Raw genomic sequence first — 13,038 nt, 5'->3', positions numbered from 1 at the left:
CATTAAGAATGGGCGTGTCGGTGTCCCTTGTTTACCAGGCAGGCAGGGCTGCAGGCAAATTCGCTACCGGAATAAGAAAACCACTTTTTCGGACCCGTGTGCCGGCCTCAGGGGCGGACAAATTACCCCGAACTGGTACACCGGACGCATTTCGCCCTGAAGTAAGCAGCAGACGGAGTTGGCCCGTTGAAGGCCAAGAGCATCCGCTGAATTCGCACCCCAGAGGACCCTGATGGTGTACGCAGCAATGGTGAGGCAAATCGCAATGTAATGTGCACGGCCTGATTTTCTTTTAAGGAATCGTGGGAGTACACGACGCTCATTTATATTTACTTAATGTGGTTTTCATGCAGGATGAGACTGAAAAACCTCAACTGACGCCCAAAGCCTCTGACTATGAAATCCTGGCCGATTTGGGACAAAGCACTGGCATTTTCGGCATCGTGGCTATGGTCAGGCATTCGCCCACAAACACGCTATTCGCTGCCAAACGCTATGAGCTCGACAGACTGACTTCCGAAGAGGAAGATCTCATCAGGGTTAGGCAAATTTAAATACTTGAAGAAAATCAAAATTTGATAAAATTTATTTGTGTTTCAAATTTAATATCTTTTTTTCTCGATTTGTGAAGAACATAAGTAAATGTTTATTAATTTTATTCTTATATTTTTCAGCACGAAGTTTTCATGGCCAAGCAACTGAGACACCCAAATGTTCTACCTTGCATTGCCAGTTTTGTGTGGGACCAGTCGGTGTGCATTTTGTCACCTCTAATGGATCTGGGCTCGTGCCAAGATCTTATCACAAACTTCTTCCCCAACGGCATCCCTGAGCTCGCGGTGGCCTTTATTTTGCGTGACGCGCTGCATGGTTTGGATTACTTTTATCAACAGGGAATCATTTTAAGGTTTGCAATATTATTCAATTTGTTGTCGCTATATTTTTAATATCAAATTTTTTACAGGAGCGTCAGAGCTAGTCATTTGTATGTGTGTCAAAAGGGCAAAGTGAGAATTGGAGGGCTTCGATACGCTTGCAGCATTATCAAAGACGGAAGGTGGCTCAAAAGTCTGCACAACTTTCCCTCCAGCACACTGCCCAATCTTAATTGGCTGAGTCCTGAAATTTTAGAACAGGTAAATATTTTTCATAAATTATATTCTGATTTAAAAAACAAAAATGTTTCAGAATATGCTTGGCTACAATAGCAAATCAGACATTTATAGTCTGGGTATTACGACTTGCGAAATGGCCAATGGAATTGTTCCCTACGCTGACATGGAACCTCTTTTAATGTTGACCGAAAAAATTGGTGGAAGGTGTCCCCAACTTTTGGATAAATACGCAGTGCCCTACCTCACAGAGAGTAAGACTTTTTTGGAATTAAAAACGGCAACACCTTGTTATTAAAATTTACAAACATGTTTTACAGCAAGCAGCCAACAACCTGACTCAGGAGTTGGTACAAGCGCCGAAATTTCAGAGGCTGAAGAGGCAGCATTGAGTGCTGTGGAGAAAAGAGAATTTTCTGAGCCTTTCCACCACTTTGTCGAGATCTGTCTTTCACGGACCCCCAGTTTGCGACCATCTCCGTCACGCCTTCTCAATCACACGTTCTTCAAGCAGTGTCGGAGAGGCTCCCTGGCTGCAGTGCTGGCCCCATACCTAACCAACCAGACTGCCTCCGCTCTCAATCAAGGTAGAAGTTCTTTGATTGAATTTAAAAAATCACTCATTTTTTATTATTAGACTTGCTGACAGATATGACGGCCGAGAGGATATCTGATATTCAACTTGACAGTGTGCAATGGAACTTTTAATCAAGTGAAATGAAACTGCCATGTCTGTATAAAATAGATCTTGTATTGGTACAGCACAGGAATGTGGCATCATGTTTCATACATATGGCTGTGATGTTATTAATTTTTGATTCATGTGATGTGTCCTGGAAGGTAAGAAACCTCAATTTAAATCGAGACTAAAATCTGCATTTGATTTAAATAAGAGTCCATTATTTTAACATGATAACAACCGGGTTGTGCAAGTAGTACATTCCTTCAGTAACCAAATCTGGTATATTATAGACTATTGTGCCGTAATATGGAATTTGATCAACTACACTGATACGCCTAACGATATCTCCAAAGATAAAGTACAATCAAAATAATTATGCACCCAAAATATCTCATTTAGACTTCTAATTAATATCCTATATTTTTTTTCTCCAATTTCAGTCACTTCTTTAATCTATGAAAATCAATTAATAACACATCGGCTTTTTTAGCTAGAGTAAAAAATTTTAAATTTCAAGATCTCTTTGAGTATAAATCAATCTTGTGGTCAGGGTTTAAGATACCGGATGGAAAAATTTAAATCTAAGTCCTTAATATCTCTAAATTCTGTGATTGCTACGCAAGACGTCTTTAAAAAAGCAAAACTATATTAAATTGCTCCACGCTTGGTTCTTATCACATATTCAAATCACCCGCTAGTTTTGCATGATTATGAGGAGAGTGGTTGACACTGAACACAATTGCTCATGAGGTCTGGTTGATATCGCTCCACTTGCACTGTGCTCATGCTGATGTTGAACTTGCGGCGCAGAAGTTTGTTCGACATGTGTAAGACATGGTCCCTATCGACAGACGGATCTGCAAAAATACATTATCATAATTTGATGTTGCTGGAAAATGTGATTTTGCTTCCTTACCGACAGCAAGATGCACCATAACTGCTGTCTGACTAAGCGAGAGGCTCCACATCTGCAAACTGTGAGCCAGACGAACTCCTTCGATGCTTTGCAGTGCATTTAGCACTGCCGAATAGTCCAAGTGCCGAGGGGCACCTTCCATGAGCACCCTGGTAGCATCCTTCACAATAGGTCCGGTTGTGCAAAGCACCAGAAGAGAGAATGCGAAAGTGCAGATAGGATCGGCTAATTTTGCTTGAGGCTGATGGAAGTAAATTTTGCTTTATAAGTTAAAAATCGTAATTTTTGTAAGCCTTACATAAAATTTGATGACTATTGAGGATATGAAGACACCGACACTTTGCACAAGATCTCCAACAACATGAATCACAGCAGCTCTTATGTTAATATTCCTGTTTGAGTCATCGCTGTGATGGTGTCCATGTGAATGTCCGTGTGATGAAAAGCAAGCCCCATGTAGAGCTAGTCCCATACTATTTTATAGTCAAGATAAGAATGAGCTACAAGCGTATTAATTAAAAAACTTACAATATATTCACCACCACCCCAAGTGCGGCAACGATCATCATGGTATCAGGTTCAATTACAAAGTCTTGGTTGATAACCCTGAGCACAGCCAGGTACACAAAGATCCCAGTCAAAATCCAGATGATGAAAATGCTCGACATTGCACCCAAAATTTCTACCAAATTGAAAAAAAAAATATTAATTTTTAATATAATAAAAATCTGAATAAGTAAATACCAGCACGGTGATAACCAAATTGGAGGTTCTTGTTCGAGGGCCACTTTGCGACCCAAATTGCAAAGAGGCTGACAAGGAATCCAACAAAATCTGACATCAAGTGAGCAGCATCAGTCATAACAGCAAGACTACCTGCCAAGTACCCTCCAATTACCTCGGCAATCTGCAATATCAAGAATATAATTACATTTGAATAAACACTTTTATCACAAGCATTACCATAAAAACCAAGCACATCAAAGTAGCGGCTAAAAGAGGTTTCCAAGGGGACGAAGAAGTGTCCTTCTGTGATAGCGAGTGGCAGTGGTATTCTTCAAAGGGCGGAAGCAAAGTTGTGTTGTAGCCCTCCTAAAAACATAATCCAGATTTTCATTAATAAGATGAAAATTAAAAATGTGATCATCTATACCACATTTGTGAGAAGGGGCACGTCCGGATCCTCAGCGTTGATGATCAGTTGAGGAGTGGCACGGGGCGAGGGGTGGTGACCATTGCACTCGGTTCGCCAAGGTTCGCCGAGTGACCCTGACAAACTTCGGCATCGCACGCAGAATGTCGGCAGATCGTCTTCGTCGTCGTCCTCAACGCCGAGCAGAGGCTGCTCCGAATTTTCGATGCGCATTCTCGCAGCCAAATCTTGCGGCAGTCTGTTAATCCGCCCGAGGGAGGACATGATGATTATTGGCGAGTTGAGGTCAGTGGACTCAACTGTTCGAGTTTCGACGTTCAAGGTGGAGATCACGTTTGCACCATGGTTCACTAATAAGGTCAATAGCGGACCCTATTATTCCTAGACAAAAGAGAAATGTTCCAATGGGCTGCACGCGTTTCACTTTCTGCTAAAGTGTCGCGAATCGTTAATTTCTTTTATACACGTATGTTTACTCTCACACAAATCAGATGTTCTGCTCTACTTTTAACTTGTGCACCGTCAAAGGGGGATTTCAAAAGGAGTTTTAAATTTTCTAGTTTTCTACTCTATTCGTTTCAATTTTTTCCAAACATCTCAAAAATTAATTTGAAAATTATTTTATTATTTTTTCAAATTAACATGTTCCGAAGAAATTTAATTGTTTTGAAAATAATATAAATCCGAGTACTAAAAATAAATTTTTGATTTTGCCGCTTTCAAAGTCTTGGTAAATAATTTTATTTTACCCAATCAAATCGTGCAATCTTATGCCATCAGCCAATGAAAAGCGTTCAAGCAAGGAGTCTTCAAAAGGGCTGAATAACGATATAACGATTGGATCGAAAAATGAGAGGCTAAAACTTGCGCCATAATGGATTTTCAATCGGCTCCCAATGGTCGTTCGCTGTGACTAAAAATTTAATTTCGGCGGTTCCATGAACGGATGCAACATGGCGGCTTGTGCGCGTTCGTCAACAAGTTTGGACCTGCCGTATAAAGTGCACCCGCATGAAGAGAGCCAGGCCAGAGGCCATCATTAAATTCGCAATCTCCCTGACCTGAGGTCTGAGGAGTTGCACACGAGACCACAACAGCAGCAGTTATTTTGTTGACCAGCGGGAATATTGAATCAACGCAAAGTGCAAAACACGCGTGCACGATAGTAAGGTAAATTATATTGAGTGACATCACGTTTGCCACCTTTCAATATCACTTTTGTGCTAAATACCAAGTTTCCGGTCGCTTTCGAACGTGTCCGATGTCAATGTGACCTAACATAATCGGCACTCGGGGACGGCTGGGACCTGTCAAGCACGTGACAATTTTTTATGTTGCATGCCAACATCTATGCAAAATTGCGTACGATCAGCACTTTCGAATTTGTTGATTTTTTCTTTAAATTCCGCGCTGTGCAATTTTTGTGCCGCCGCAAAACGGTGGGAAGTGAGTTGTGACTGCAAAATATTTTCACACACGACCCTAGTTCAAATATAAAATCGGTCTACGCAAAACAGATCGGATCATAGCAAAAAAGCAGACGCCAGTGTCACTCTTTTGTCCACCCATACGGATTATTGCCGCCCACGGATGTACGTGATTCACTATTTCTCCATCATGAATAATATTTTTAGTTTAGAACGCGCGCCCAGTTTATTTTTAGTTGCGTTTGTATTTGTACCTTACATTTTTCTCTTTTTAAAATGCACCGCGACGGCCAGACGATGCGGATGGAGCGCGCAATGCATGTTAAAAAAATCCAATTGACAAACCGCGAATGCAACATAAATATTAAAACAAAAACAATAATTTATTATCGGTCGTCTGGAGGTTAAAAATAAACGAGAGGTTTACATTGAAAAAAATTAATTTACAATCGTCTTCGTATTTTTATCTTTTGACCCAAATAGTTTTGTTTCTAGAAACGAAACAGATCTTACAAGAAGTTTAAAACTGATTTATTGTTTCATAGTTTTTCAGTGTGGAGAAGATGGGCGAGGGGCGAGGACGCCACACTTGCCGGGTGCTATCCACCTGCTGCGTCCTCTGCTGCTGCATTTTGGTGCACCACGGATGCGGTGCGCAGAGTCACCCTCCAGATGACCACAGTGCCATCAGCGATCCAATGCAAGAGTTGCTCAGACGCTACGGCAATGGTACTGTTATTACGCACGAAGGACTGGAAAAACTATTCAAAGACCTTAAGATTCCGCATCACCATCATCACACTGGTGATTAACATTTCTTATCTCTTCTTGTGAAATTTATGATTTTTTTGCAACGTATTTTCACTGATTTTATTTTATACTCTAGAAAATGATTTGAACTTGAGCCAGGAAAATGATCATCAGAATGAGCTGTCTGTCTGCAAATGGCAAGAACCTATTTCCAGAGAATCAATTGCAAGTGATTGTCCTTCGTTATTGCTGCGAATCGTCGAGCCGTCCCTTTGCAATGAGAAGCACAAAAACAATAACAACCCCCTGCCAGGCCACATTTGGATGTACGCGGTGATCAGCATAGTTGTGATATCAGCGTGTGGCCTTCTGGCCGTGGCTGTCATTCCTGTGATGCAGAAACTCTTCTACCAACAGATGATTCAGTTTCTTGTGGCTCTTGCCGTTGGTACCCTGTGTGGTGATGCCCTGCTGCACTTGTTACCACATGTAAATCACGATTTTTGTGTTGACTTCAACCCTTAATTTGTTTTCATCCTATAGGCCATGACTGGAGGTCACAGTCATGATGAGGAGAGTAGGAGGAATGTTTGGAGGGGTTTTGTAGCTCTTGTTGGAATTTTGCTATTTTTCTTTATGGAGAGGTGTCTAACAGTTGTGTCAGAGTGGAGAAGAAGGAACCAAAAGAAGAAAAAGGTCTGCGAAGTTTTTTTGAAATTATAAACCAACTAATATAATTTACTGTGCTATAGCAACTGCCGCCAAAGGTGAAAGTGATGAGAGATCCGGAGCAATTGCAAGGAAACAGTGCAGTGGGTGAAAAGCTTTGCAAACACAAATATAGTTCCTATCCATACTGCTATGAGGAAATCACAGGCAAAGCTGGTACGGTGATTTATATTTTAAATAAATATCCCTATACAGTAAAAAATATTCAATTTCTAAAATTTTGATATTTACAGTTGCTGAATCTGGAGACAAGAAGGTGGAGCCGGAGGAAACTGTGGCCGAGAATGCTACTGAGAAAAGTGAGGCCCAATCTCCGGTGCTGATAGTCAACCAAGAGCTCAAGGTGGTCGAGGAGGAACCTGCCGAGAATGGCGAAGGCTACACAGTGATAGTTCGAGAACACGAACGCTCACACCACGGACACTCTCATTCGCACGGTCATGTGCACTCTGCACCTTCATCTCTAAGCTCTGTGGCCTGGATGGTCATCATGGGCGACGGACTCCATAACTTGACAGATGGCCTAGCCATTGGTGCTGCGTTTGCTGGTGGCCTTACCAGTGGTTTTTCAACTGCCACTGCCGTGTTTTGTCATGAACTTCCTCATGAATTGGGTAAGTTGTTGATAACCTGAAATGCTAGTACATTTTATATTACTCAAATTTTAGGTGATTTTGCGGTGCTGCTGAAAGCAGGAATGAGTGCCAAAGAAGCTATTTGCTACAACCTGCTTTCATCCTTCTTGTGCTTTGTGGGGATGCTGATAGGAATTACAATAGGCCACTCTGAAACGGCTGCAGGATGGATTTACGCTGTGGCTGCAGGAACTTTCCTCTACATTGCGTTGGTGGACATGGTTGGCAACTCTAAGCAAAATTTATGCACATATTATAAATTTCGTAATAATTTTCAGATCCCAGAGTTGACAAACGGCCATTCCTCAGGCTCATGGCTACAGACACTGATCCTGCAATTGTGTGGTATGTCTTTCGGGGTAACCATAATGATGCTGATCGCCTTCTATGAAGAGAATTTGCATAATTTGTTTAACGACTGAAGCAGTCACATCTCAACTACGGAGGCCTAATTTTCAGAACATTTTGCAGTATTAATTTTCGTAATCATGAGGCATTTCAATTTAGAACTCTCATTTTGCAATCTCTAATTTTTATTGCCATTTACAAAAAAAATACCAAGGGCCTCTTGGTTTAAAATGGTGCATTTTTTATTTGGCCATGTTGTACAGTCAACGTAGAGTCGATAATTTGTGTTTTAAACAAATAACACGATTTTTATTTTACTTGTTATATGAGTTTGTTCCTACAAAATTTTTTACCAGTTTTGAACACAAGATTTGAGTAGAGAAACATATCTACCGATCATCAAACAGCAATATTTTTTACGATTGACCAAGCGTGATAAATCTCTTTGGCATTAACAAAATTATGCATTTTTATAAAATGGTCTGGTTGGTTAGTTTTCTGACTAGCAAACTTGTTTACTTAATTAGAGGTTAGCCATAGGAAGCATTTTGTGTATGATATCATTCATTAAAAATTTAAGTCAAATGTTTTGTACTTGAAGTTTTTTCTTCAATTTTTTCAACCACACGCACTTGAAGATAATGAATGAAAGGCGAGACAAGCTATTGAGAAGCGGGCAGAAGGAAAAGAGGATGTGCATGGTGGCTGGGGGTGATATTATCACACATGGGCATATATACTGGCTGATGGCGTCAACATTCATACAGGCAATAAAACGACTTGGGTGGTCCCTCTCGCGCCTCAGACTTTGCTTGATTGATGTTTCGACTAATTCAAATAATCTCTCCTTGCCCAACGTGCCATGCGAGCTGTGGAATAATTTTCCTCGCTCGCTTGGCCCAGCACCCATAAAATGAAACAAAAGGAAATTCCTTTTTTGTGGCAAGCGCATATTTTTAATATGAAAAGGCAAATAATAAAAATTAACGATCGAGACCACCTCATCGCTGCGGTTCATCCAACCAGAGAAAATCAAATCGACTTGAACAAAATGTGACATGTCGCGGCCGAAATTTACGATTTGAGCCGCTCGCCGTGTCCCTTCGTCCGGTCGCGCTTTATTATAATATGTGTAATGAAATGACATCTATTAGCATGTACTTCGTATTTCCTGTGAACTCGATTTGCGACGCCCCTTTAAAACCAGTTCCAAAATCAAATTTATTGCGAATTTAATTTCCCTTCGCGGAATGGCTTTTTGCCTGAAATATGGTAATTGAAAAGAGCGAGGAGGATAAAATGATATCTTTACGACCCACAATTAAAAAAAGTGCGGCCGATTCGCGCAAAAGTATATTATAGGCGCGCGAGAGAAAAGTGCCAGTGGATAATAATGTTTATGCGCATTGTCATCCGAACAGCTTATGCATGCCCTAGCGGCCATAAATCGTGCTTTTAAAATATCATTTCCAGGTTTTTTTGTAACTAATAGTTGTTGGTTTTGAGGCGCAGAGCAGCGGTGGAAGGGCAGACCACCCAAGTGGCGAGTGGTGGTCCTCAGAGTGACACCGCGCGCTCGCTCTGCTCTGCCTCCCAACCACCCCTCGCCATATGAATGAGCGCGAGTGAGTGCCGTAATTAACCGCAGTAATTGGCGCCGAGAGAGCATCCATTATATATTAAAGTTCTCGCGGTTGATGCTGCATAACTTTGGCGCATCACTATCGTTGAATGCTTCATGATTCTGATATAAAATTCGCAAAATTTTAACGTCATCGCTTCTCATTTTCTCGAGACGAAAAACTGATCGAAGTGGAAATAAAGTTTTTTTAGAATAAATTTGGCTAGCAATCGCAACCATAATAAAGTGTATATTTATTTTTTTATTTTTCATTTTGATTTTTTCTGCTAATATATCAAAGGTTAAGAGTTTTCGCATGAGCTTAATATTTGAATATTTAAATGATTTTAAATAAAATTCAGTCAGTAAAATATAAAACATCATAGTTATAAAAAACAAATAAAATCTGTAGTCTTAGTTAAATAGCTTATAATTTCAAACTGTCATACTGTCAATTAATTAAGCTCATTGATATTAAAGAGCTGAAAACAAATTTGAAACCCACATTTTACTTTTAAATGTTTAAATCCACAAATAACAAAATAATCAAAATAATTGAAAACAAATGTAAATAAAATAATACACAAATTTCAAAATTGAACTTAAATTGTCTTTTTCATTTTGGCTTTGGTTGATAAATTCAAATAATATTTTGCATCTTATTGGCTTTTTTCTAGTAATTTCATAGTAAATTTTACATAATTATTTTGGAGCATAATACTTTAACCAAGATTATCCAAATCATTAAGCCCAAAAATTCACTGTCATTCATTTGGCTGATTTTGCACATCAGTATTGACTTTTCGTGGCACTTTCATAAAAATATTTGTATGAAAAGGAAGAACAGAAAAAACACACGCACACTAACAATTATCTGAGAAAATTATTTCCTTTCGATTAAAAATGTTTGCATCAAAAAACTAATCAACTAAATAAAAAACATTTTATTTTGCTAACGGGAACTTCCTCAAATCATATTTTGGGCTGTCAAAGTTAAATAAAAAATTGTTAATTAGTGTCCTTTATTTATTATTTGTTTATGAATAAATAAATAAATACAAATAAATAGTTCATTAACGTTGAATTAAGAATTTACAACAAATATGAATAGACAGTCACGGTGCAAATATTTGCATATTATATATTTTAAATTACTTATATATAATTCAGCTATTTTGGGGAGCAAAGAATTAAAAAAATATCGTAAATTATCAAGTTTTATGGCGTACTGCGAATATTTATAATTGATCGCGATTTTATTAGGTGCTCTAATTAAAAACACCAATTGTTTAAAAATCATATTTTATAACTTGTGTTGTTTATCCAACACAAACCGATAATGTTACTTAATTAATTAAAAAGAGAGAACACCAATTTCTTGAAACCCAATGGAAATTTTCACAATTCTAATGGTTATTTCAAATTAAGCAGTCCTTTTACAGTCAGCTTGTCGTCGCACGGCACTTTTTCTTAAGCACGGCAGCAAGAAATTGGAAATGAAAAGAATAAAGGGACAATGATGAGAGCGGCTCCTTTCCTCTCTGACGCGCGCGCGAGACTTGAATAATTCCGCTGATGAAGCGGAAAATGCGCAATATTGCGGGCGAAATTGAGATGAATAGGGAGCAGCGTTGACATGTCATGAGGCAAAAGTTATTTTTCTATAAATTGTCACCGCTGAATGAAATGAAAGGCGGCGAGAAAAGAGCAGGCGATCCCGTGAAAGGTCGTCCTGTTCTTTGTGGGCCGCGCGCAAAAGATGCAGCCTTTGAAGTCGCCGCCACTTCGTTCCAGTATAATTTAGCTAATGAATTACCGATCACCGCAACGCACAATTATGTGTGTGTGTTTCTCTCGCGCTTTATTTCGCTTCTTAGAGTGGAGGGGCTTTGGCGCGAGAAACTCGGCAAAAAAGCGTCAATCTCGACGTGATATTTCCTCGAAACAACTTTTAAATTAGGATTATTTGAAGTATAAATTTTCTACCAGTTTCTCCTAAAACACGAGTTGTTTTTATATCTTTTTTTGAAATATTTTTCCTGTAAATATATTTTATCAATAAATAAGATTCAAAGCAAGTTTGCCGAAGCTGATCAATTACGATAGGAACGCCAGTGGCAAGTGTACACATTTACATTGTGGTACCTGCTATTTAGTTAGGCGAAAGAAGAGAGAATATGGTACTGTTCGGCTTTGGCCTCACTTGAATTATTGCAAAAGCAGAACACCGTCAGCAGGGTTCTCTTTTATTCCCAACGACAGCAATAAAGCAATGAGAAGAGAAAAAAGCGTGGCGTATAAGGACCCTAAAAGATTGATTTGGGGCTCAACAACGTTGGTGGCAACTTGGGTGGTCCCTTCCCAATGGCAGGACAGGCCTCGCCGATGGCCCTCTTCGCGGGCATTCATCACACAGCCAATCCGAGCGGCTCACCAACCGCCGGCCTGCCTCGAGATCGCTTCGGCATTGGGTCACGGCGCTGCCGTCGAACTCGGTGTTGAACAAGAAATAACCGGTACTTGTAGCAAATTAATCGGCAATTCTGATTGAAGCCACAGGTCTCGCGAAATCTTCAATAATGTTTTATTATAAAGCTAAAAAATGTAATAATTTAAAAGTATATCGACACTTTCAAATAAGATAAAAATATTATGAAAATACATTTTCATTTACGACATTATCACATTAATTTTAGTTATGTTTGAATACAAAGATTTAATTAAAATAATTAGAAAAAATTATTAACTTGCTGTTAAATTTTGTAACTCATTGTCAGCTAAAATAAATTTAAATGAACCAAAGGAAAAGTTTGATGTTCGAGTTTTTAGATATTCGCGGAGTTTTGTAATCAAAAGTTTTTAATTTAGAATTAATTTGCAGAGTTAATCTAATTGCATCCCTTAAACAACGATTGAATGCTTTGATTTTCATTGAAATCGTTTAGAAATTAAATATAAATTTTTTTCTTTTTGCAGCGCAGAAGTGAAAAATAATTCCAGAAGGTATTATAAAAGTTTGTTTGAAGAAATTGACACTCGAGGAGATGGTCATGGAAATGAAGAGATCGGGCTTTTCCTCGTTGCAGAATTTTTTTTTTTTTTTTTTTTTTTTTTTTTGAAAAAACAAAATGCTCGGTCTACTACCGTATTTCTTGAGCAAGAAAAATATAAAAAAAAAATCAGGAAAATTGAAAAACACCACATTTTAACATAAAAATTAAAAAATACATATTATATATAGTTTTAAGATTTTCATATTAATGTTAAAATGTTGGTTTTTTCAATTTTGCTGATATTTGGTATTTTTTCTCTTGAAATAGGGTCGCAGACCGTGACCGAAACTGGTAGAGCAATTTATTTTTTCAATAAAAAACAATTTCTGCAACGAGGAAAAGCCCGACCTCTTCATTTCCATTATAAAAGTCGTACATATTAGAATTGGGAAAAATTTTATACAATTGTATAGTTGAGATATTTACACTATGAAATTAAAAAAAGCAGCTTAATAGCTGTTCTTGCTTATAAAAAAAAAAAATAAAAAATAGAATGTAGATTATATTTACAAAACTTTTTCTTGAAAATTATTTATTATTCAACATTCCGATTCACTTGCTCTGGCGTGGTCTCAGAAAATAGGCCATTAATAATAATGGTGCCTGGCTTAT

General features: G+C 38.5%; 3 protein-coding genes across 6 annotated transcripts; 2 read left to right on the top strand and 1 right to left on the bottom strand.

Annotated features, from left to right (window-relative positions):
• Positions 1-30: 30 nt before the first annotated feature.
• On the top strand, positions 31-2,172 carry LOC132194189 (STE20-related kinase adapter protein alpha). Its single transcript, XM_059615326.1, has 7 exons — positions 31-250; positions 354-539; positions 675-907; positions 965-1,136; positions 1,189-1,366; positions 1,433-1,699; positions 1,750-2,172. Exons 1-7 carry the CDS (start codon positions 233-235, stop codon positions 1,818-1,820), a joined length of 1,125 nt encoding a protein of 374 aa, XP_059471309.1. The 5' UTR covers positions 31-232; the 3' UTR covers positions 1,821-2,172.
• Positions 1,846-4,392, bottom strand: LOC132194188 (proton-coupled zinc antiporter SLC30A2-like). Of its 2 annotated transcripts, none has more exons than XM_059615325.1 (7): positions 3,867-4,392; positions 3,674-3,802; positions 3,455-3,617; positions 3,239-3,392; positions 3,009-3,183; positions 2,711-2,951; positions 1,846-2,651 (listed from the first exon to the last, which is right to left on the bottom strand). In XM_059615325.1, exons 1-7 carry the CDS (start codon positions 4,125-4,127, stop codon positions 2,503-2,505), a joined length of 1,272 nt encoding a protein of 423 aa, XP_059471308.1. In that variant the 5' UTR covers positions 4,128-4,392; the 3' UTR covers positions 1,846-2,502. The 2 variants fall into 2 exon arrangements, with proteins under 2 accessions (XP_059471308.1, XP_059471307.1); XM_059615324.1 differs by having other exon boundaries at positions 3,864-4,391.
• A 335-nt stretch (positions 4,393-4,727) lies between these two features.
• On the top strand, positions 4,728-8,346 carry LOC132194187 (zinc transporter foi-like). 3 transcript variants are annotated; one of them, XM_059615323.1, is made up of 8 exons: positions 4,728-5,028; positions 5,836-6,094; positions 6,177-6,529; positions 6,584-6,736; positions 6,793-6,925; positions 7,003-7,383; positions 7,438-7,625; positions 7,683-8,346. In XM_059615323.1, the coding sequence occupies exons 2-8, from the start codon at positions 5,854-5,856 to the stop codon at positions 7,824-7,826; spliced, it is 1,593 nt and encodes a 530-aa protein (XP_059471306.1). In that variant the 5' UTR covers positions 4,728-5,028; positions 5,836-5,853; the 3' UTR covers positions 7,827-8,346. The 3 variants fall into 3 exon arrangements, with proteins under 3 accessions (XP_059471306.1, XP_059471303.1, XP_059471304.1); XM_059615320.1 differs by having other exon boundaries at positions 4,729-5,033; XM_059615321.1 differs by lacking the exon at positions 4,728-5,028 and adding an exon at positions 5,131-5,455.
• Positions 8,347-13,038: the final 4,692 nt, after the last annotated feature.

The sequence above is a fragment of the Neocloeon triangulifer genome, unplaced genomic scaffold (genome assembly GCF_031216515.1).
Source record: "Neocloeon triangulifer isolate White Clay Creek 2 clone unplaced genomic scaffold, ASM3121651v1 ptg000006l, whole genome shotgun sequence".
NCBI lineage: Eukaryota > Metazoa > Arthropoda > Insecta > Ephemeroptera > Baetidae > Neocloeon > Neocloeon triangulifer.
Note: the sequence above shows the minus strand (reverse complement) of the source record. Positions and strands in the feature narration are given on the sequence as shown.

Excerpts from the sequence above, each read along its gene's own strand:
- LOC132194189 (XM_059615326.1), top strand. Across the intron at positions 540-674 it reads AAGAGGAAGATCTCATCAGG|CACGAAGTTTTCATGGCCAA; the intron begins GTTAGGCAAATT and ends TATATTTTTCAG. Across the intron at positions 1,367-1,432 it reads AGTGCCCTACCTCACAGAGA|CAAGCAGCCAACAACCTGAC; the intron begins GTAAGACTTTTT and ends CATGTTTTACAG.
- LOC132194187 (XM_059615323.1), top strand. The coding sequence starts at position 5,854 with ATGGGCGAGGGGCGAGGACGCCACACTTGCCGGGTGCTATCCACCTGC. Across the intron at positions 6,737-6,792 it reads GGAACCAAAAGAAGAAAAAG|CAACTGCCGCCAAAGGTGAA; the intron begins GTCTGCGAAGTT and ends ACTGTGCTATAG. Across the intron at positions 7,626-7,682 it reads ACATTGCGTTGGTGGACATG|ATCCCAGAGTTGACAAACGG; the intron begins GTTGGCAACTCT and ends AATAATTTTCAG.
- LOC132194188 (XM_059615324.1), bottom strand. The coding sequence starts at position 4,127 with ATGTCCTCCCTCGGGCGGATTAACAGACTGCCGCAAGATTTGGCTGCG. Across the intron at positions 3,803-3,863 it reads TGCCCCTTCTCACAAATGTG|GAGGGCTACAACACAACTTT; the intron begins GTATAGATGATC and ends TTATGTTTTTAG. Across the intron at positions 3,618-3,673 it reads TGATGTGCTTGGTTTTTATG|ATTGCCGAGGTAATTGGAGG; the intron begins GTAATGCTTGTG and ends TTGATATTGCAG.